General features: G+C 45.4%; 2 protein-coding genes across 4 annotated transcripts in view; one reads left to right on the top strand and one right to left on the bottom strand.

Annotated features, from left to right (window-relative positions):
- Window positions 1-830: 830 nt before the first annotated feature.
- Window positions 831-4,080, top strand: LOC308064343 (CMP-N-acetylneuraminate-beta-galactosamide-alpha-2,3-sialyltransferase 2-like; the record flags this gene model as incomplete). Its single annotated transcript, XM_080388674.1, is given in 9 exon segments — window positions 831-1,938; window positions 1,941-2,029; window positions 2,339-2,529; window positions 2,818-2,888; window positions 2,891-2,996; window positions 3,439-3,484; window positions 3,674-3,793; window positions 3,913-4,044; window positions 4,048-4,080. Coding segments are annotated over 9 exon segments (948 nt in total). The 5' UTR covers window positions 831-1,778.
- A 1,610-nt stretch (window positions 4,081-5,690) lies between these two features.
- ERGIC3 (ERGIC and golgi 3) overlaps window positions 5,691-23,315 on the bottom strand; it is a 31,133-nt gene continuing 13,508 nt past the window's right edge. For all 3 annotated transcript variants that reach the window (XM_080388661.1, XM_080388662.1, XM_080388663.1), the window contains 9 exons: window positions 21,850-21,943; window positions 20,538-20,703; window positions 18,814-18,871; window positions 15,264-15,295; window positions 14,528-14,624; window positions 13,110-13,174; window positions 10,447-10,583; window positions 9,424-9,479; window positions 5,691-6,777 (listed from right to left, as the gene is read on the bottom strand). In XM_080388661.1, the coding sequence (XP_080244787.1) occupies window positions 6,698-6,777; window positions 9,424-9,479; window positions 10,447-10,583; window positions 13,110-13,174; window positions 14,528-14,624; window positions 15,264-15,295; window positions 18,814-18,871; window positions 20,538-20,703; window positions 21,850-21,943 (785 nt within the window). In that variant the 3' untranslated portion in view covers window positions 5,691-6,697. The remainder of the gene's footprint in view (window positions 6,778-9,423; window positions 9,480-10,446; window positions 10,584-13,109; window positions 13,175-14,527; window positions 14,625-15,263; window positions 15,296-18,813; window positions 18,872-20,537; window positions 20,704-21,849; window positions 21,944-23,315) is intronic.

Consider the following 23,315-nt stretch of genomic DNA (forward strand, 5'->3'; position numbering starts at 1 on the left):
AATGAGACATGAATGCTGGAGACAGGGAGATGTGGTCGCTTGGCAGAGTAAAATGCTGAGATTGAGAGACAATGCTGAAAGATGTGCACAAATGCTGTCGGGAATTGTTACAATTTATACTCCCAGCTGGAATGGTAGGAAAACTCTACTGAGAGAATTATTCCAAATGGAAGAGTGGGAAAGAATTTTTCAAAAAGATAGAAGAAGACAAGGACTTAATCCTTGGCCTGAACAAGATCCTAATTGGCAGTCTCAGTTACATTGTAATACTTTAGCATGTTTTTTTAATGGAAATTCAGGACATAGGCAACGGGAATGCCCACTTTGCCTGAAAATCTCGAAACAAGGATCGACACCCCCACATCATCCACAGCCTCATTCACAGCAGACGAATCAGATTCTTGAGGAACTGCTGAGAGATGAATCTGGAAGGAATAGAGAGGTAAATGAGCACGGATGAATTGCTGCAAAGGTAAATGGAATTCTGTTTGATATTTTATCAGAAGAAAAAGTTATTGCTAAAGGGGTAGTTGGCAAGGAGGTGAAATACCTTTCGACACCCTTTCCGATTGTTTTAGCTGGAAAAATTGCATGGGGAAGATTTGCAATTTCTCCTAATTCCCCTATATCATTATTAGGGAGAGACCTTTTGCAGAAATTTGGTACTCGGCTATCTCTAGCACCTGACAGGATTTGGTTAATCCTTATGGGTTGTGAAATTGTGCATGTTTTAAAAAATGAAGAACTTCATTTTGAAATACCATTGGGATTGGAAGCAGTTCCCTGAGAACTGTGGAATACCTCGGGTGAGGATGTGAGATTATTGCTATCGGCAGAGCTGGCATTATTTTATTACCATAAAAACAATGGAGGGATTCCCCCTCGATTAAACAGTATCCTCTTGTTGCAGATGCAATCCCAAGCATTCAAAAGCAACTTGAATTTTTCCTGAAAAAAAGGAATTCTCAGAGAATGCCAAAGCCCTTATAATACCCCAATTTTACTTGTACATAAGTACAGAATAGTTAAAGATGGGGATGCAGAGTACAGATTTGCTCAGGATCTCAGTGCGGTGAATAATCGTGTTACCTCACCTGATAGTTCCAGAGCCTAATTTAATACTTACTCATATATCACCATGGGCAAATTCTTCTAATGATCTTAAAGACTTAAATTTTCCAGGACATTCTACTTTGGTTCAGTATGTGATGATCTTTCCAGCTAGTCATGCAGAGAAAGAATGTGTGAGAGACACTGAATACCTGCTATATGACTTGCAAAAAAGGGATGCCGTGCACCTCTATCCAAATGACAACTTTGTCGATGACAACTTATTGTTCTTGTACTCTGTCTAGATCCAGTGTCGGGAGGAGGCAGCGGGGCTTGCTACCGGCAGAGGGGCTGCTTCACATGCAGGCAGCTGCCACTCTGGAGGGGAGCTGGAGTTTGGCTCGGGGCCAGGGTGAGGATGCTTTGGCACTTGTTGGCGGGTCAGTTTGCAGACCCTAGAGGTGTTGCAGGCAGAGAGCAGCTCCTCCCACAGCACATGCTGCAGCCAGCCCTGCCGGGACCTAAGTAACTGCAACAGTGTCAGAAGCAGAGCACAGCAATAAAGGCATTGAATGGTTTGCAAAGGAAACATGTACCAGGCTATGTCAGGTCCCTGCAGGGTTGGTGAGCAGCCAAGGGGTGTCCCAGGAGGTGGGAGCATGGGTGGGAAGGGGTTCTGTGGTGCCACTGCCACTCCCTGTGACATCTCACTGCAGGTGGCATGAGCAATGCTGTGCCAGAGGTGCATGCAGGTGGTGCTCATCCTGTGCCTGCCTTGTCTGTGGCAATGTTTCCAAGCCCCCGTGGGTGGCCTCAGCCTGTTATCTGGGGCTCTGCCACTCCTCGACACCCCTGCTGCCTGCTGCACTGCTGCTGTCAATGGCTCTGCACGTTCAACGCCCACTATGACATGGCCTTGGGGTGTCTGCTGAAGGGCACAGCCCATGAGCTCTCCTCTGACATGGTTCAGTGGTGGCTGGTGAGTGGGGCACGGGTGGCAGCTCAGGGCTCTTGCCAGTGTCACCAAATCTGTTTGTGGTGGGCAAGGCCGAGGTCAAGTCAGATGGAGGCAATGGGGGATGAAGGGGATGCAGGGACCCCAGCTCACCACTGCTCCCACCTCGCTGGGCTGTCCCGCACACTTTTCCTATTATCTCATTGGGGTTTTCTGTGCCTTTCCCAGGGCTCTGCTGGTTCGAGTGGGGTTCTGTCCCCTTCTGGGGTACCGGGGGGGGGGGGGGGGGGGGGGGGGCACTAATGCTGCCTGTTGATGGCCTTGCTCCTCCAGACCCTGCAGGGTCACCCGAATAGCGTCCAGCTCCAGGCCATAATTCAGCAGCCCTTCACTGTCTTCTGGGTCCCGAGCAGTGGCCTGTGGGACCCGTCTCGCTGCAGGACTTGTGCAGTGGTGGGGAACTCGGGGTGGTTGAAGGGGTCTGGCCACGGGCTGCAGATCGATGGGCATGACTGGGTGCTGAGGTGGGTACCCCAAAAGGGCTTTGCCCCTCCCTGTCTCCCCAGGACCCTGACATGCCCCTGTTGTCCCCCTTCCAATCCACAAACACAAGCCCTGTGATGGTGGGGGGAGAGGGAGTGCTGGCCCTGCTCCCTGCAGCCCCCCACCCTGGGGCACATGCTAGCCCTGGGTTGCCCATGTTCCCTCTGTGCTGCTGGCCACAGTGACCTGGTGTCCCTGCCTGGTGGGGCCAGCAGCTTGGGACTGGCACACAGCTTCATTTTGGGGTGTGCCTTCCCACTGTTCCCTAGAACGAACAGGGTGAAGATTGCTGGCTTTGAGCTGGATGATGGCACAAGACCAACCCATGACTTCATGTACCCGAGAGTGCAGTGAACCTCAGGCCTGGTGTCCACCTTGTCCTTGTCCCCTTCAAGCCACTGGACCTGCAGTGGGTGGCCAGTGCCTTCTCCACTGGAGAGCTCATGCAACACATCAGCTTTGGGGCAACAGCATCTCTTGCGCTAGAGACCCTGAGGATGGTGCGGGGTGGTTCTGGGGACCTTGGTGCCTCACTGAGGCCCTGGCATCATGGTCCCGGTGGGATAAAGGGCCCCTGGATGAGGGTTCTGGCATCCCTCTGCACCACGGTTTGGGGAAGCACTGCCCTGTCCCCACAGAGCTTGGGCATCCTGCAGTCCCATAACCCCTGCAGGTGGGGCGATGGCTGTCTCCGCTGTGGGACCATGGGCTTGATGTGACCCTTCCCAGAGCCCGGCCAGGGGCTCCTGCTGGGCCAGCCCAAGGGGCTGGGCTGGCATGGGGCCAAGTGCTAGCAGACATAGTCACCCTCTGCAAACCAACTGCCTCTGAAGGAGAGGCCCCAGCAGCAGGGGTGCCCCACGCTCGCTGCTATCCTCTGGCTTTTGCAGCACATATGTGCGAGTGAAACGGTTCGTCAAAGCTGACAGAAACAAGGTAAGGTTTCAGTGGGTTCCACTCCTCCTGGGCAGGCAGGGTTCCTCTGGGCAGAGACCAGGCTTGTTTTTCAGTGGGATGGGGGCAGAGCTGGCAAGCAGGAAGGCTGATGGCTGTGCTGGTGGTGGGGGCTGGCCGTCACATTTGCAGCACAGCGAGCAGATGATGGCTCCTCTGCTTCCCACTCAGGTGCTGATCCTAAGCCCAGCTTTCCTCAAGTACATCCATGACAACTGGACACAGCACCACGGATGGTACCCCTCCACCAGCTTCGCTGCCCTGCTCTTTGCCTTGCATGCTTGCCAGCAGGTGAGCGTGGCCAGCACGACCAGGTGCTGCCACCATACCACCTGCCATACCACCGTCTGTCTGTGCACCCTCAAGGGCGACCAAGCACCTGTGCAGTGATGGCTCTGGTGTGTGTGCAGGTTTCTGTATTTGGCTTTGGAGCAGACAGTGAAGGGAACCGGCATGACTACTGGAAGAAAAACTGCTGGTCTGGAGCCTTTTGCAGGACAAGGGTCCACAACACCGATGTTGAGTTCAGCCTCATTGAGAGATGAGCAGTGGAAGTCTGGATTTTATTCTACAAATGATGCAGTTCTAAGAAACTGAAGCCAGGTTGTTAGTGCAGGAACTGGCAGCAGCTGCCTTGGCTCTTTAGCTTGCTTCTCCCCCACCAGCAGTGCCATACACCTGGCATACATACATACACCCCAGGGTCTCAGTGCTTCTTGTGCTGGGCCCACCAGCTGGGCACTGTGGCTGCCAGGTGATGTTGTCCTATGGCACCAGGAATGCTGAATCTGGCTGGACACAGGGTGGGCATGGCTCTGCCCACGCTGGCTGGGAGAGACAAAGGGCTGGAGGTGGGTGTGTAGCCCATGAGCTGCTGTATGTGTCCCTGTAGCAGCTGCAAAGCCACGGGATGACAGCAGCGGTGGTGACAGCAGCCACTCAAACATGGCTGTCCACATGGTGGAGCTGACATTTTCATCCACTAATGGTTTTTGGGGGAGGCTCACAGTTGTTCTTGGGGAAGGGAGAGAGAAGCATCTTCCCTTCCTGTCTTTTAAGGAAGGAAATATTTTTAAAATTGTGTCAAAGAAAAGAAAGAAAAAGAAAATCAAGCATGCTGTCAGAAGATCACAGATTCAAGTACAGTTGAAATGATCTTACACTGACAAACTTTGCCTGTGAACCTATTACTAATATTTGCTTTACTTTTCGAGCCCTTACTGCTTCGAGAAGATAGTACCATCTATCTCAGCCCCACCCTGCAGAACAAGATTGCAAACCCTGGAGACTGAACTCCCCAAAGGAGCTTCAAACACAAACATCCTTGAATGAGACTGAGTTTCCCATGGCAGTTGGTCACTTTGTCTTTCAGTCCATTAAAATCACCAGACCTCTCCTACTCATAAGCTCCCATTTTCCAGCAGAAGCCTGTGTTACTTAACTATTAGCTCCATTGATTTTTCTGCCTCTCCAGGTAGAATCTCCATTTCTCTGTGTCTTCTCTTTCTCTTCTCCATTATATCCCGTTTCCTCACACTCGGTACCAGTCTTGCGCTGACCTGCCCCTTCACCTTCCCTCTGTTTTCTCTAGATGCTGAGCAGTGCTCTGTGCAACGCTCCTCAATGGTTTTCTGAGATTTAGAAGTAATTGGCTTTCTTACCTTAGACAAGCGATTAGCTGGTAATGTTCAAGCATAGGTTAAACTCTTGCTGCATTATTTCCATTCATCTTCCCTCTCCTGATTATTCTTTCAAATTTAGTTACAAAGCTGTGTGCTCTGCTGAGGGACTGAAACTGTTCAAGTAACTTTTTGTTCCTTATGTAACATATAGATACTATATTACTTCCCTTACATTGTAGAGGTACTGACCTGATGGATTTATTAAATATCCTTGTTTCAAATGTTTGGTTGTGGTTGTGTTTTTTTTTGGGTTTTTTTTTACCCATTTTTTTCAGTATTCTTGCTTGGAGATTAATCAGACTTCTTACAGACACCTCAAACTGCTTCTCTTCCCAGTTTAAAAAACCACAGATTTTTATATTCCCTGGTTTGTGATCAAGTTCAAATGCATTATAAAATAGCTTTCTCTCTACGTTATCTGATCCTGTGCTTGTCACACTCACTGCGCACTGCTGGACCAACTGCTTGGACCAAGTTTAGAGTCAATACCACAGCACATCCAGAGCTGAGATTTAAGAGTGGTACGTTTTGGCTTAGTATTGCCTCCACAATATTTTATTTTTCCTCATATTTTCAGATGACTCCTAATATAGTTTCACATACCAAGCACTTTACTCACTTGTGTAGATCATTAAAAAGAAAAAAACCCACCCACCACAAATAGTGTATCTACGTATTTTGCCACAATGCAGGTATGTTTTTTAATTATAATTTCCAATTCAGTACCAGGGTTAGTTTAAATAATTTAATTCTTCTTCTAAATGCTTTACCAAAACAGACAGAGGATGGACTTTGTTTCAAAATACAAACAGGGGGGAAGTGAAAAACACAATCAGATTTAAAAAATCAATTAAAACTCCAAACCCTTTTTTTTCTGAAACATCAACTTGCATTTTTCACAAGAGCAGCAATCTGGAGCAACTGCAATGCTCCATGGTACAGTAAGCACATCCCAAGTGCTAGGTCTCATCACATTGCCCAGAACAGCTGGAAGGAAAGCGTGTGGGATTCAGCACATTTTCACAGAGGTCTGGTATACAGCATCAGCACACTCAGAAACATTAAGGTAAAAAAAGCTACATGGTCTTGGCTAGGAAGCGTATTTGATGGCAAATTCAACCCATTCCAGGTCTCATGACAATACAGTACATTATACCTGGAGGCAAACAGAATGCAGTATCTCCAGCATTTCTTTTCTGGGGGGATGGGTGGGGGGATGGGCAGGGGGCAGAACTGGATGAACATGGCCTGGCACAAAAGGGTTTTTACAGACGTGTCTGCAAAGCCAGACAAGACAGCTAATCTTTATAGCAGCAAGGTTCAGGCAGTTCATTCTGAAATTAATGCCAAACAAAGAATGATGGGACAGTAACGTAAGAGCAGTCAGGGCTATCGTGTAATTCCAAACCTCTTCTCTTGTGTACTCAGAAGATCACTTGTGTTTCAAAAAACCTGTTTAGTTCTCCTTAAAGAGGGTTGGGGTTTTTTTCTGCGGAGTGAGCTCATTGCTTATTTATGTTGTCTTCCCTAGTTCAATTTTCTTCTGGATGGCACGTGCCGAGTGATAGATCAAGGAATCAATCAGTCCTGCGACTAAAAGGAAAAAAAACCAGACTGATCAAGCCAGACATGCCTCGAAGAGAGAACAGCTCTCAGGGAAAGAAAACACAAACCCTTCTGTTAGTGGAAAGGAGATCCAGTTCCCCCGCAACAGAAAACAGCTACTGCTCAGAAGAATAACCACCTCAGCTCAATAGGACAGATAAGATCCAGCTTGCAGGGCAGAGGTGATTATGGAAAAAAAAAGATCTTTCTTACAGAAGTAAAAAAGAGACAGGCTGAGTCACATATGCTTACTGATGAATGAAATAAATTTGGAAAGGAAGCTGATGTTGAGCGCTTTATGCCATGTTATTGCACTGACCCAGCTTGCCAAGGGCATGTTTCCCATTTCTTGCTCATTTCACAGTATCCTTAAAAATAAGCTACCCTACCTGATGCTGCCCTTGATGGACATCATTTATCAAAGACTGCAATGTTTACCCTCCAAGGACACAAAGAAAAACAAACCGATGCCTTTAGTTCTCTCTGCAGTATTTTCCCCAAATCTCTCCAGCACTGAAGGAGCCTATTAATTCAGTGCTTGTTTGGGACCACAGAAAAGTTTACAATGAGTCTACTGCACCGTGAAACCCAGACAACCCCGCATCCATCGGGGCAGCTTTCGCAGGGCGGGAACCCTAAACTCCTGCATGGGAGGGAACACAGGGTGCCAGTGAGCAAAGGTATTTTCAGTGCTTTTATGAAGATTCATCTTTTTTCTTTTATTCAACACCTCAGTCTAAGGAATAAGTAAGTGATTACTTGGCCGTACGCAAAGACACACATTTCAATGCTATATAAAGAGTAGCCACTAGAACGGGAACTGAGTCTTCTGTTTATTACTGTAGAATACAGAATTACTGGCCTTATTATCTGGTCTTTGAGTGACACTTCAGATGACTGCCTTTTGTGGTTGTCTTGCCCTGAAATTCTCTCTACCTGTGGAATAAATTCGATCCTGTAGCACAAAACCTGTTACACAGCTAAGCTGAGTTCTTTAGAATAGAACAGAATCATTTAAGTTGGAAAAGACCTTTAAGTCCGGTCATTAACCAACACTGCTAAGTCCACCACTAAAGCATGTTCTTAAGTGCCACGTGTACACAACTTATAAATGCCTCCAGGGATGGTGACTCAACCACTTCCCTCGGCAGCCTGTTCCTATGCTTGATAATCCTTTCAGCGAAGAAATTTTTCCTCCAATCTAAATCCAATCTAAACCTCCCGTGGTGCAACTTGAGGCCATTCCTTTCATCCTATCACTTGTTACTTGGGAAAAGAGACTGACCCGAACCCCGCTACCACCTCCTTTCAGGGAGCTGTAGAGAGCAATAAGGTCTCCCCTGAGCCTCCTTTTCTTCAGGCTGAACACCCCCAGTTCCCTCAGCTGCTCCTCATCAGACTTGTTCTTTAGACCCTTCACCAGCTTCATTGCTCTTCTTCAGACAAGCTCCAGCACTTCCATGTCCTTCTTACAGTGAGGGGCCCAAAACTGCACACAGAACCAAGGGGTGGCCTCACACTGCAGGAGTACAGGGGGACAATCACTTCCCTAGTCCTGCTGGCTACACTATTTCTGATACAAGCCAGGCCGCTACTGGCTTTCTCGGCCACCATTTCATCTTTCCTCTAAAATACAGACTCAGAACATGGCATATGGCAACACGAACTGGCTGTCAAAGTTGATCAGTGCTAGAGGGCACTTGCATTTGTCATGAAAATAAGTTTTGAAAGCCTCTCCTTGAGTCAGCCATAGAAATAAATATGACCACATTTATTATAGACAGAAATTCTGCTTAATAGTATCAGGTTAATGGAGCACTGTGACACCTCAGGTAACAGGAGAACCTTGCAGATAAAGGTATTTTTTGATACAGGTGTTATGTGATACATACAGAAGCTGACTTCTTAGGTCCAGTAAGATCTGCTGACCATATCTGCAGACTGGCCCTTCACAGCCCCGTGAACATCTATGACTGTTTCAGAACACCCTGGGTTATTATTACCTGGAGTGCAAGGCTGGACCAAGGCTGGGCTCTGTCACACACATGGAGCTGAGCAGACACTGATCAGCTGTTCAGAAGCCAACACTGAGAATGAAGCCCAGACACTCCAACGGCTGTGCAGGAACAGCCTCTCCTACAGGACCCCATCTAGCTGTGAGGGCTACTTTTAGTCCCTGCAGAGCACTCACTGGAGCTCCTATGTCTGGGAACACATTCTGAGACCTCTTGAGATGGCTATGCTCATGGCAACCTGGGTTCACAGGGTCTACTGGCTTTAGTTCCACATGAAAGCAACTGTCGGCTTACAGACCCAAGCTGGCCAAAACCACAGCACAGATATATTCATACGGTATGTGAAAGACTGCATTATTTGAAAACAAAATGTACTTTAGAGCATCAAAGTGAAATATTATGATAGGTCTTACATCATCCACAGCATCTTGATTCATCAGCAGTACTAATTATACTCTGATGCCACACCCATGGCTCTACAGAACATGCTCTATCACCTCCTGAAGTCTGACATCATCTCTCCCCATCACACAGGGATTTATTATCAGCCATGCAGATTTTAGAAAAAGATGGCAAATGTTTACAATTTACAAAGAAAAAAGCTTGAAAGGTGCAATACCTGTAAATATGCCTCCAATGATGGCACACACTCCTGTGAGAAAGTGTGTAAAGGACCTAGAAAGAGGAAAATAATTTGAACAACCAACATGAGCTGAGATACCCTATGTCAGATAAGTAACAATTAACTAATAAAACCTAATTCATAATTATCATAATGTTCATCATAGCAGATAAGTATGCATTATATAATTATTAAGACCTGATGATTAACAGATTTAACAACTAAATAACCCCTACCGGTTACAGAATAGTTTGTCACTGATACTTCTACTGAGCAGCATTGAGTAGCATTCAAAGAGTGTGCTCTAAGGAGCTCAATGGCTACACTAGGAGGCAAGTTCTGAATTTATAAACCTAGAGATGGACTTTTAATCACCAAGATTTTATCCATTCCCACAGGCAGAATGTACAGCAAGCTGCTCTAACACAAAAACTAAATCCCTAAGCACATGTTAATACATTTTAAGGTATAGACATCAGCTGTCCCTCATTATGATCCTAAAATATTGGACAGCTGCAACCCCTTCCATTCCCCTGCAACTACATGCCTGTGATTAACAGAGGACCCGGAAAGAAGAAAGAGGTTCCATACCGACTATGACATGCAGAAAATGCAGAGTAAGTAACCAGCTTTGATCAGTGTGGGTGCTGCTGTAGGTGCTGGTGAGATGCGTATGCTATATAAATCGTCTTCCCATTAAAAAAAAAAAAAAAGACTCTGAGGAAATTAGTCTGAACTGAGAACCATTATATCAGACTTCTGCTCAGTACACCAATTCCCTTCATCTTGATACTAGTATAAAAGTTTCTGGTAATATCAGAAAAACTCCAATCCTTTTCAGATGTTCACACTAAGAGTAAGCGCATCTGGGAGTGCTTCTTCCTCTCCACTCACTGGGAAGGGGCTTGGATGGCTTTCAAGGCATTTGCACCATCGTGCCTAAGTGAGGATGGAGTTTTAAGCTATGCAAAATGACAAAATCAATGGAGAGTGAATGAAATGGACCGAAAGGTCTCTTACCTGTGTTTCTCTGTCAGCTTCACCATCATGGGTGAAAGTTCATACAGCACAAATACCCCAGGCAGACCCTGGTCTCCTAGTAGACCATTGGCTATCTTCTCATGTCGTGTAACTGAAAACTGGTTGGTCCTTACCACCTAGCAGGAAACAAACACAGCAAATGTTGTTTTGTTAACAAGGAATAGGAAAGGCTACTATATGAGCTCAATGAACCACACCATTGAAGCCCTGCCCACTCACTTGTTGAGGGCCTGACACTGGTTACAAAGAGTTGTAAAGAGCATCATCAGGATCAGGTCTATCTTTAATACAGGCTACCAGTTAAAGCCCCAGCTAGCCCACAGAATGAGTGATGCATCAGTCTCCAGGCTGGACTGTTTTGGTCTCTGCTGGCAAGTAATAGCATAAGCTGTCCCTCTTGACCTCAACCCCAAGTCCATGTCATCCTCTACCAAATCGTAGTCCATTTAAGCACGCTTCAGTACACACACACACGAGTGAGGAAAAAGGAATTAATCCATAAAGGCAGGGGGGTGCCAGGCCTACAGAAGGACACAGACTGCTCATCTTTATATAAGTGAAGATCATTCTGCAGCGTTCCTCTGCACCCTGCTTTTCTTCCACATATTCCTAACAGTCCTATTCTTACAGCAAATAAGTTGGCTTTCTGTAAAATGGAATTATGTTCTATCATCCCTAATAAGCCATCTGACACAAATTACGATCCAAACTGAGAAAGATACTATCCAGTTTCTTTACCACATTCCACATTTGGGGCTTCCAGCTACTGAATGCATAACATAGCCCTGGTACACATCTGGCAGCACACTTAGAACCATAGTTACCATAAGTATAAGCATGATGGTCTACATGGATTCCATTCCTGGTGACTAATAAAAAGCAAGTTTTTTGTCAGAAGTCCTTTGAAAACTGAACAACAGCTCTACAGTACAATGTGAGATTTCATCAAGAGAAACAGAAGCCATGGTATGCTGGGAGGTGGCCACAAAAACAGGGCACTGATTAACTGTCCTTTGTACTTCAGGAATTTTAATCATCCACAGGAATTTAAAATTCAGGAATTTTAAACACCCAACATTGAATCCAAGCAGAATGAGCTTCCAACATGGTATGTAGGTTCTCCCAGTATCACCTCATAGCAAGTAACTTCCACCCAATTTCCAGGAGAGAACAGATGGGTCCTTTCTAGACAGGGCATTGAAGAAAGAGGGGCCCACAATAAGGATTCATCACATGAGTACCGAGTCTTGCAAACAGTTTCAATCTTTAGGGCAGATGACGAAATACAAACTACATCTCCTTTTCCAATGGATTGTTAGATTGCTCTGCCCACGTGGCCCTACAATAACTTCACTCGAATGCCTGCATTGTATCGACAGTGGCCATGTGCCTCCTCAGACCTGTGGTTCCTATGCGGCTTCTGACATAATGGGTAATAACCTACTGGTGATTTACATTTTAGAGTGCCTCAAGCAACAGAGGCTGCATGGACGTGCAGTATATGTGGTACATGCCAGAGAGTGGCACGAGTTTGGGCGAAGAGCCTGAGGTGGTAAGGGTTCCCGGTGCTGTGTGGTTTGCACAGTGTTATAAAATTGTGTGTGTAGCACAAGGGAATAAAATTCTGACGTAGTTTCATCCACATGTAGATCTGTCTGTGCACTGAACAAGCCCTAGAACCAGGCCTGGGTTTCACCTCAAAGGAAACTGGTTCACGGTTAAAGTAAAGCTGGGCACGGGCCACTCACGCAGCATAGCAGATGTGCAACCAAAACCTGGGAGACAGCTAGGGAGCTAAGCCATCTTGTAGTGAATGTTCACAGAGGTACTAGAGCATGTGGCACCTGTTCCTTCCTCACAGCATTAGGTAAGTACACTGGGTAGCACTGGTAGTGAAGTCTGCACAAAGGTAGAGCTGCTGCCTCTGTTGGCGTGTTCTTTGCAAAAGAAACGTAACAGCTTACATCACTTTGCTGCCCTAAGACTATGGGGGCCCAAATAATAACTTTGGTTTGTTTTTTTTACCAAAAGGAGGTTCTCTGTAACTCTTGAGATACTGCAGAATGATGGCAACCAAAACAAATGAAAGAGAGAAATCAGAGTTCCTTCCGCTCCCTCAGGCTGGCTTCAGAAAGGGAGCATAAATTTGTGTCTGTTCACAGGGTCTTCCGCCTCACCCCGGTACCTCCCTGGTAATTTGTTTATCCTACTTGTCCCCAGAGAAGGACACATTCTGAAAGCAGGGCTGGAAATCTAGCCACCCTCTTGTGGAAGAGTTTTTAAATTGGAAACAAGCCTGATTGTGGGTTTTTCTCTGAAGAGCATTTTTAGGATCTCCTTGCTGCTTTGACTTCTGAGCAGGCAGTACAAGGGATTCATGAGGGAACGTGATGAGAATGGCATGGTCACCTTGATCTAGGTGGGGTGGAGGAGGCTAAGATCTGCTTCATCACGGCTGCAACATTACAGATAACATTATGCCGCAGAAACTGTTATTCTTGCTTCAGGTGGTGATATGAAGAAAGTCAAACAAGTTGCGTTGTTTCTACCAGAAGTCAGATATGCTCAGTGTCAGAATCTGAGGAGAAAGTCTGAAGGCTTTCGCTCACTTGCCAAAACAATAGAGAAAAAAAGGTACTTACCTCACCATCTACTTTCATATACACCGTGGGAACCACTTTGACAAAATACTGAAACATCATGGAAGCTATAAGCAAAGACAGAGACAAAATTAATAACCAGTGAAGAGCTTGAAAGCTTAACTGACAGGTTAGGTAGACACAAACTGGTTTTGTTCGACTCATCAGGGAACATCTTTCTTCACAACAGCAACTGGAGGCTTCCAAGGACAATAAAGTTAATCTCTGACATGACTTTTCCTTTTGCCAAAGCAAATCTTTTTCCTGTTCCAACCAAAACCAAAACTACTGGCATGTTGGCCTTGATGAAATGGAAAACTTTCTACAGAAAACTTCTTGAAAATTCTTATTTTAGCATGTGAAACCCCTTATTTCAACAGCATAGCCCCAAGAAAACACCAGCTCTAAACAGGCATCCTCTATTAACTTCAATTAGCGCTACAGTTTATGGCTGTAGAAGCATGGGTTTTACCATATCAGGAGATGAAAAGGAAGATCTGGATCACTGAGGAAAAAAATACGATGAGAACTCCTGCTGCTGCCTCAGACCAGCCTGTTCCTTCAGTTCTCTTAAGGATAATGGAAGGCAGGAGTCACTTTGAAAACCTGTTTTCTATTAAATCCCCTAAAGAAGATTATCCATCTATTTCTACAGAAGAAATAATTGCCATATATAATATCTTTAGCTGGTCTGCAATAAACACAAATTTGACCTGCCGCCTACTTCTGCCACTTCTTTTCCAAAGCATGTCTTCAATCCTAATTCCTCAAGAATTTGGAAAATTTAAAAGAACAGATTCAGGTAGGGTTACCTACCACCACCTCAAAGCAAACTACTTCTTCCTCCAAGCTTTATTATATAAAAGCACCCCAAGTACCTGCAAAGACAAACTTTGCAGACTTCAGCAGATCTGAAAAAATAACAAATTTCTGCAGTGGTGTATAAAGTGATACAGTCAGGATCCTTCACAGAAAATGCACATAAGCAGGCTTGTGCCAATAAGCCAATATTATAGTTTGAGCAGCAGTAGCATGAGGAGAGAATTGCCTTTGCTTTTCAAGCCAGCAAACTGGAGCTATAGAAAAGATGAGCAATATTTCAACTTCACTGCAGCTGTTTGGCTGTTACTGTCGGGTAGATCAAGGTCAGGCAGACACCACAGCTCTCCAGCAACTACCAATTAGGCCATGAACACCGAAAACAAAGATCTTTCCAAAAGGTCACAGAATCAAAACACATTGGCACATTTGTTCCAGATGAATGGAGGCAGCTGTTCTAGAAAGAGCATAAGGTGGAGGAGTCCATGTTTTAGGCATGTCAGGGTTCTTGTTTAGGACTGACTGGGAACTTCACTCCTGTTCTTTTGTAACACTTATGAATACAGACACTTAAAACGAGATTTCTCTCAGATGGCTTTTACCTTGGTGTGCAGTGACATCTGTCCCATCCAGAGGATTCACAATGCCTGGATAATCCCTTCCAAATGAAAGATGTTTGATGTAGTGCGTCATATTGATCTGAAACAGAAATGGTAATAACTCAAACAACTGCACAGCACCCGAGGGGCAAGGTAAGAAGCTTAAAGTTAATTATTTGTATATTTTTCTGAGTGCAGCTCTGGAAAAGAGACAGGTCCTCCCTTACTCTGCACATCCTAACAGTAAACTCTGACATACTGGCTCTTCTTTTTTTATTCATGGGAGATTCCAGGATGTGGACTTTCTCCTTTTCCTGCTGGAAACACCCAGACGCCAGTGCCCTTCCCCTCCACCTACAGTGCAGGCTGTTGCACCTACTGCTTTCCCTGCCATAGGAGCACAATGCTGTCAGCTGCCTCGGTGGCACTGGTATGGGCATCATCTGCTTTCCTCCCAGATCCAGAAGCAGCTGTGAAAATATCAGCCTCAGGAAACTGGGGAGCATAGCTAAGGAGCAAGGCAGTCTCGGGAAGAGGGGAAAAGGCTTGCCAAGCAACATGCAGATGTCCCAGACCATCCTTCACAGCCCTCTGTGAAAGCAGGTGCTAGGTTCTGCTCAGACTCGTAAGGCCAAATCCATCTGGGATCAGTATACTAGGATCTTAATGTGGCAAAGAGAGGGAAATCCAGAAGGAAAACAGACCAAGAAAACTAGAACGTTATCTTGGGAACACTTACATTATCAAGTCCAAAGCTCTGCAGATCGTGAACTGTAACAGAAGAACAGTTTAACAATATAGTTCACACTGTGATAACAAACATATCTGTTTACCTTATTCTAGCTTATGAGAGAGCTCCTCTCATTTCCACCGAGATCTAAAATGACATGAAAATCACCTGGGTTTCTCTTTTGCTTGCAGTAGGGCACATGATAAATAAAACTGCTGCAATTCCCCATGTGACATAGACTAGCCACTGCTACATGGAATGAAAGTATCTAATTTGGGGTTACTTCAGATTAGGTATTTTGGTCTTTATCTGAATGTGTTCTTAATCTACAGCAAAAACAAGACCCCAGGGGCAAGGGAGGAAAAATTCACTGTTATCTCTGTCACCAACTGATACACAAAACTTCTCTAACTACCGTAAAACACAGAGGCACAACAGATCTAAACTAACAACTGAGCAAGTGCCCTAATGAAATGATCATCATCTTAGCAATTCCCAGCGGCTCTGCCCATCAATCAGCCTTGCTACAGCTGCCCAGACAACACACGTGGAAAGGGAAAGTCTTTGCAGGGAGAGCCTGAGCAGGATATTTGCAAACAACTGGTAGGACCAAGGTGACTATTACCAGTGCCAGGGTTTGGGGTGTTTGGCCTGCCCTCTCTCTGCTCTTCCTGCATACAGCAAGGTGACAATGCCGGCAGCAGCACACACGCCCAAAGGCAGCTGGAAAACAGGGGCAATGGAAGGCAACTGATATATTTTGGTTGGCTACTTAAATTACTTTATGTAATGCCAGAAGCATCAGTTTCAGGATGAAAATGTAACTTAAAACTTGATTTCAGTATTGCTCCTACCAGGTTCGTCTGAAGTCACACTATCATCTTAAAGCAGCCAGAGGCCATGGTGCATTTTAACACTGGTCAGGAAGCCAGACCTCAGCTTTCACCTTTGCAAAGAAAATCACGCTTCAAAAATCGTGGGCTATTTATTATTTAGGAGCTGGTGGAGTCAGATCACCAAGTGCTACTACACAACTAACAAAGCTCAGGAATGCTGCTCCCTTGAAGGGTTTCTGATACACAGCCTAGCACAAGACAGGCCAGAACTCTAAAGAACTGTCCAGAACTAGCTTCTCCTTTAAAACATTTATTCAGCATGAGTGTGCTGTGAACTCAGTTTTTTTCCATTAACATCTATCAATAAAACACAAGAAGCTTTATCTGCATTTATACAAACCCCTTACTAAACCCAAAGAGATATGCATGCAGAACAGAGAACACACAGCTAGAAAAAGGAAATGCTAAGCCTAAACTATACTCCTCCTAATGCTCTGATCTAGGGAAAGGCCCTTCCATTTCACAGTTAAAATGTTCAATGCTCAGAAACGAAGGCTGCAGTCACTGGAATTAAGACAATGGCTCTGCATTATAAAGAGCTCAGAGCTGCACTGGCTTCAGATACTCTTGTTGCTGTCTCTTATACAAACACAGTGGTTTGCGTGCCTGCGCTGGCAACTGGATCAAGGAACTCCTTTGGATTTAAAAAAAGAAATTCCTACTAAAAATTTGGAAATACCTGTGAAATGGTGGCCAGGGAAAGGAAAAAAGGGAGAAGCGGCCTTGGTATTACGTTGTGCCGTCTTTCTTAATGGTTACCAGCAACACCCTGTTTCGTGTTGCAATACTATCTGCAGTTAAGGCAAGAGTTGAGTGGCTTAGCTGTCAGTGAAGTGTCAAGAGCGCTGGCTTTTGCACAGACACCAGCAGGGTAACCTTCAACGAATAACAAAGTTCTACAGAGCACTTGGCTCTGGTGGATCGGCATTTAAACTGGACCTATTGCCAAAGGAATAAACCAGCCTCTGTCTCCGCATCTTTCTGTCGATGGCCCATTCCTGTCCCACTCTCCCTTCGAGGTGAACCATATCAGAGAGCCATGCAGCAGGCTGAAACATTAAGTACTGCTTTTATGTGAGGCTATTCTTCCAGTCAGAGTAGCTCCAAAGTGAGGTTAATCACACAGCTGCACAAATGCTTGTGCTGGCACCATGCAGTGATGCACAGGGAGGGACAGGGATGCTCCTCCCGGTAGCTGCTCTACTACAACCCGGCACAGGATGATGGCGGTGATCAGCTGTTAGCATGTGAAGTGTGAGCTGAGTAGTTGCAAGGCTGACAAATCTTACAGAGCAGCACCAGAGAAATTCAAGGCCACCCCTTGAGAACGACCAGTCATTAACTAACCTGTTACACTAGTTAATCATGCGTGACCCATTTTAACATAAATGGAGTTGGGGCTCTCCAAAACATTTCCCCCCAGTGCTCTGCTTGGGAAGTGGGGCCATGTGACCTCATGAGGGTCAAGGGCAAGGTCCTGCATCTGGGCCGGGGCAACTCCTCCCCGCCCCCGCCCCCCCCAGCCCCGTATCAATAGGCTGGGGGATGAAGGGGTTCAGAGCAGTCCTGCAGAGAAGGACTTGGGGGTACTGGTGGATGAAAAAATGGACACGAGCCAGCAACATGTGCTCACAGGCCAGAAAGCTGACCATATCCTGGGCTGCATCCAATGAAGCATGACCAGCAGGTCGAGAGAAGCAATTCTGCCCCTCTGCTCTCATGAGACCCGCCTGGAGTACCGTATCTGGCTCCGGAGACCTTGGCAAAGCAGGTCCAGAGGAGAGCCACAAAAATGATCAGAGGGCTGGAGCACCTCTCCTAAAACAGGCTGAGAGAGCTGGGGTTGTTCAGCCCGGAGAAGAGGCTCTGGGGAGACCTTATTGTGGCCTTTCCCTACTTAAAGGGGGCTTATAAGAAAGATGGGGACAGACATTTTAGTGGGGCCTTAGTGGTTTTAAACTGAAAGAGGGCAGATTCAGACTAAATATAGAGAAGAAATTTTTCATGACGGTGGTGAAAGACTGGTGGAGGTTGCCCAGAGAGGTGGCAGATGCCCTGTGCCTGGGAACACTCAAGATCAGGTTGGACAGGGCTGTAAGCAGCCTGATCTAATTGAAGATGCCCCTGCTTCCTGCAGGGGGGCTGGACTAGGGGGCCTTTAAAGGTCACTTCCAACACAAACCTTTCTATGATTCTGTAAACTACCACTGTCATTCCGGCCACTGTGTATTTCTATATACCTGAGGAAGTCCTTCACAACTGAAATTTTACTCTGAAAGTTCTGAATTGCTTTAAAATTCTCAACAGCTTTTCTCCAAAATATCCCTTCCACAGATAGTGATATTCAGGTCCTGGACCCAACACCAGACTCCAGGTTGTTTTACTGCAGGGCAGCAAGGTTTTGTAGAACAAGTGAGGCTGAGAGACTGCCCAGACACATTCTCCTCCATGTTCTCCCACACCCATGTGGCGGCATCTTCAGAAAACATTTTTCTATTAGTTCCTGATGGTTCTAAACATCTCTAACAAAATTTTACCAATGTCCTCCCCCCTGAAACAGTGCTGCTGTTATCACAGATAGCAATGCAAAGATGTTCAAAGGAAACGGTCAGAAACGCTTGGAAGCTAAAGGTCACAATAAGCAGAAAAAGAAAATACTTTACCATGTACATGAGACTGTTGGAAACTTTTTCCTGGTGCAAAGTGGAAATTTCCAGCTACCTGCAGGAAACGGTAATCTTTCATTAAAAGGCCTGAATCTATATAAATAAAGCAGTCATACCAGTGGTTGGATTTTCAAATTTTTGTTTAAATGAGATAGACGATAAGCAACTCATTTTCATAGGTGACAACACCAGCAGATATTGTCCTAAAAGAGGTATGAATTTCCCCTCTTCCTCACAGGCAGTCATGTGGAAAGCCATAAGCACATACTGATGTTGACAACAACTGCTCTATGCATAGTATTTGAGTGGACATAAAAATGAGAAGAAGGAATCAAGTCTACCGGGAGGGAACTAACTGCTGCTGTATGAAATAAAAAGGTATCGCAGAAAAGGGGTGGAGAAAGTAACTGCGAGGGTGAGCAGGTAGGGTAAGAAAACCTTTAATACAATAAACAGCAGTGGTCCTATGTACGCATCCATGAAAATAAGCTGCTTTCAAAAACGCACTAAACCTACCACAACCCTCCCCCCCCAAAAAAAAACCATCAAACAACCCCCCAATATCCCCCAAAAGACAAAGTTTGTTAAAATTTTAACCTGGAATACGAAAAGGATATGGATATTAGATGTCAGTCCTCCCTGACACTCACTAGCAATCATACACACCCTCCCCTGGAGGATTTCAATGCATCAAGCTCACATGCTACATTACAACTTTGATGACTGTGCAAACCTATCGCATATGTTAACTGCGGACCTGATGAGAATGGAGATGCGCAGAAGTGCCTAACAGTGGCCCCCAGAAATTTCCCTAGTGACACCCACCCTTGGACTCTTGCTACCCACAGCACTCCCCTTTGAATCTTTCAATCTTTCTTGCTATCACACATTGTGACAAAGGGTCCCGTAATGGTTCAGCACCCATGATGATGCTCAAATCACAGTGTCTGGCTTCATGAGTGAACGGTTGGTTTTGGTTTTGTTTTGGGTTTGTTGTTTTTTTTTTTCAGAAATAAAGAATGTTGTCTCCAGAAATAGTACACAAAGATGTAAAAAACCCTCCAAATTTTGGAATTAAAAAAAAAAAAATTAGCCTGGGCCTGACTGCTAGAACGTACTTGGGTATGTAACCTGCACGTCCAAGTGTTTTGAGCTCGGTAACCTGTCAAATGACAGGGTAGTTACATAGACATCCGGTGTATCTTGTACTACATTTTCATACACCAGTTGCAAAAAAACACCTCTTTGAATATCTTCAACCTTGACAATCAACTCCAAGTCTTGCTTCCACCGGTTTTCTAAAGAAGGGAACATTTCACTCCCTCCAGCACCTCTGCTGACAAGTTGTTGGTTACTGTTATCTCCAGCACCTGCTGGTGGTCTCTGCTTTGAGACTAGAAGGGCAGGTGGGACAATCTAACCTCAAAGAAGCTGCCTCTCCTCCTCCAGAAACTTTGGTAAAAAGACTCGCTAGCTAGATGGTAGAAAAAGCTAAGCTTCTCCATCCAGCCCACCTCATGAAACAGAGAATTAGCCCCTTCCCACTGCTTTTCCCAACTCTCCTACTGAATCCCTCTACAGGCGCAAGCACCTTGCTGAGCCCAGGGGTTAATACAGACCTGTGAACACCTACAGCTGGAAAAGGAGTGGAATGCCCCGACTGTGCCTTCTCATGCACATCACCACCATGCAACAGGCTCATGGCAAGACCCATCTCTCACCTTGTTGACCTCTAGGAAACCGTACACTTGGCAGCCCTCGTTCTTCTGCTCTTGCATTTTCTGGCTAAATCCTTCCCTCTTGCACTGCTCTATGCTATCTGGGTTCTTGAAGGCCCAGCCTCGTCGCCTGTATGCTTCTCTGACATCGTCACAAGTATTACAACACCTGCAAAAGCATAAGCATCATCTTCTCATCTTTACAGCGAGACAGAGACACTCCAGCTCAGGACTCGAATCCCTGGCGGATCTTATTTCAACAAATCAATGATGCAAACATCAGGGACTAAACACTGAAAGGTGGTCTAATGCTCCTGAAGGAGCTTGAGCTTCCTGACGTACTTTCTGAGATTTCGGCACGAGGGTACAAGCTGTTTTAATGCAGCGCTTAAGCCTGAAGAGGGCTTTAGTTGTCCATTCAGACAGCCAAGTCAATCCTTGGCAAAGAAATTTGCTGCAGAAATCACATCAGTGTCCCACATCTCTGAGCATCTTGGAACTTCCCCATGTGAACAAAGCATCTGCCTGTTTCTGTTCCTCCCTTTCTCTGTTTTTAGGGCAAGACTGCCAACATTGGAGGAAGGGTTAACGGCAAACTTTCTTCATTGCTCTTCTACCTCTGGACAACTTCTTGGTCACCAGAAAAAACAACTGTCTGTCTTGGTTCCGTGTTGTGCTGGACAAAACAAAAAGTTGAAGGCTGGAATCATAAATCCCTCAAGATGGAAACATCTCTGGGGAAGGATGCAACTTGACAGATGGGTCTAAGTAAATTACTACAGACACAATAATAGCAAAGGATAGTCCAGAACCTGCGGACTATCACAAATCCATTCTTACACAAAATTGCAGGTAGAAGGAATGAGAAACACTGAATGACACCCATCGTTTGTGTGAGTGATAGGTGTCTGGTCTTTGCTCCCATAAGGATGCAAAGCCTGCAGCAGAAGCGAGAAGGCAAAGCCATGACCAGCTTTTATTCCAAGACAGCTCACAGAACGGTAAAATAATTTACACAGCTCCCCTCTGGACACCAAATAATCCCAGAAAAGGTTCTGGTTGCTGAGATACAATCTTTGTGCTACTGCCCTTAAACAGGCATGCAGACAAAACATACAACCTAACCCTACATGCTCTTAACAATCATGAGTGCAGCACAGGCATACTAAAACACAACAGCTCTCACCGTTCTCTGAACAGGTGCCCAGGAGGATTGCATTGCACAAATCTTCACAGACATTTTGGAAAAAAACCCCAACCCACATATGCCACATTAACTGTACGGATTCAAGCACTAAGAAGATGTAAAGGTTACCGAATGTCCTCTGACTCTGCCCCGTAACAGCTTTCACAGCGATCGGCATCCAAAGCATTTGGATCAAACACCTTTTCTTCTTCTTTCCCCAGTTCTAAGACAAAAGAGGATTCAAAGTCACGAGGCATGTCTAGAAACACTATCTTGTACTTCTGCTCTATGCACAGAAACTGTTCTACACATGAATGAAATGATTTTGTGTCAGAAGCTGCACATCCTGCACCCGAAGCTCACCGGAAAGAATGCAGAACCTGTTGAGCTGCAAAGTAAGATCAAGCAGAGTAGCATTTGTCATCTGAAGAACACCCTCCACAGAAAGAACCAGCCACCTGAAAGCCTTGTTGGAGCGCTGATCAGATGTTACTTGCACAAAGGCTTTGTTAAAACTTTGTCTAAAGCAGACACAAACAGCAAATTGCAACTGATACAGGACCTGTTACACAAAAAATATTTTAAATAGCAGACAACAGGGCGTAACGCGTAATCTTGCCCCAAGATACGTAGGGAACACAGTTATACATTGCTGTGGAACTAGATCAGAGTGGGAATCTCCCAAGCGGAAAACTGACACTCAGTCCTCCAGAAAAACGATGCTGACAATGCACACACATTAACCACTGGCTTACTAGAAATCTCCAAGGAATTTCTGTCTTCATCATGACTTTACAATTCTGCCAGTGTCTGCGCCCCCTGTGTGTTGAATGCACAGCTGCAGTACAGCTGGGGCACAAACTCATGGAGTTTTATGTTCTTAAGTGCAGAAGGCTGCAGAGGGACTCATCAAAGAAGAGGTGAGAGCTGGTGGCAGCTGAAACCCGCCAAAGGGCAAGACATGCCTCCAGAAAACTCAAACAGGACCTTTGTTTTTCCAAGAACCAAAATAAATACCAAAGGTCTGCAAATTCTGGAGTTCGGAATAAGTGAGCCAAGGAACTGCACGTCTAAAATTTTCAAAACCATGGGTTCTTATTAGAAGAGGCCCCGTAAACCAGGCTGTTTCACTCACAAATCCTGAAGGACAAGACCAAGTCTGCTGGGTTACAGAAGCCCTCTAAGGCTCACTCTCTAGGTACCGCCGCACTACCCTCTTACAAGCCTTGAAAAGGTGGCTTCTTGGATAACTAAGGCTGGGGCAGGTGATAAGTCAGACACTGCCGAGGGGACAAAATGTTATCAGGACCCTCTTTGTTGAGATTGGGAAGTATAACAGGTGGACAGAAGTGAGTATTAAAGACATCTGTATTAGCCACAGAAAAAAAGAGATTTTAATTAGAAAGTATGAAATATGCATGAAAATCAATCATTAACCCCACTTATTTAATCAAATACTTTATGGTAGTTATGATCAAGCAAATAAAAACTTTTAGGAAAATATACTCATTCTTAAACAATGGTATGAGACTCAATTTCTACAGCTTACAACATTCAAACAAGTTGAAAGTACACATAGGAATTCAACCAGTATG

Source organism: Falco punctatus, assembly GCF_963210335.1.
Source record: "Falco punctatus genome assembly, chromosome: 5".
NCBI lineage: Eukaryota > Metazoa > Chordata > Aves > Falconiformes > Falconidae > Falco > Falco punctatus.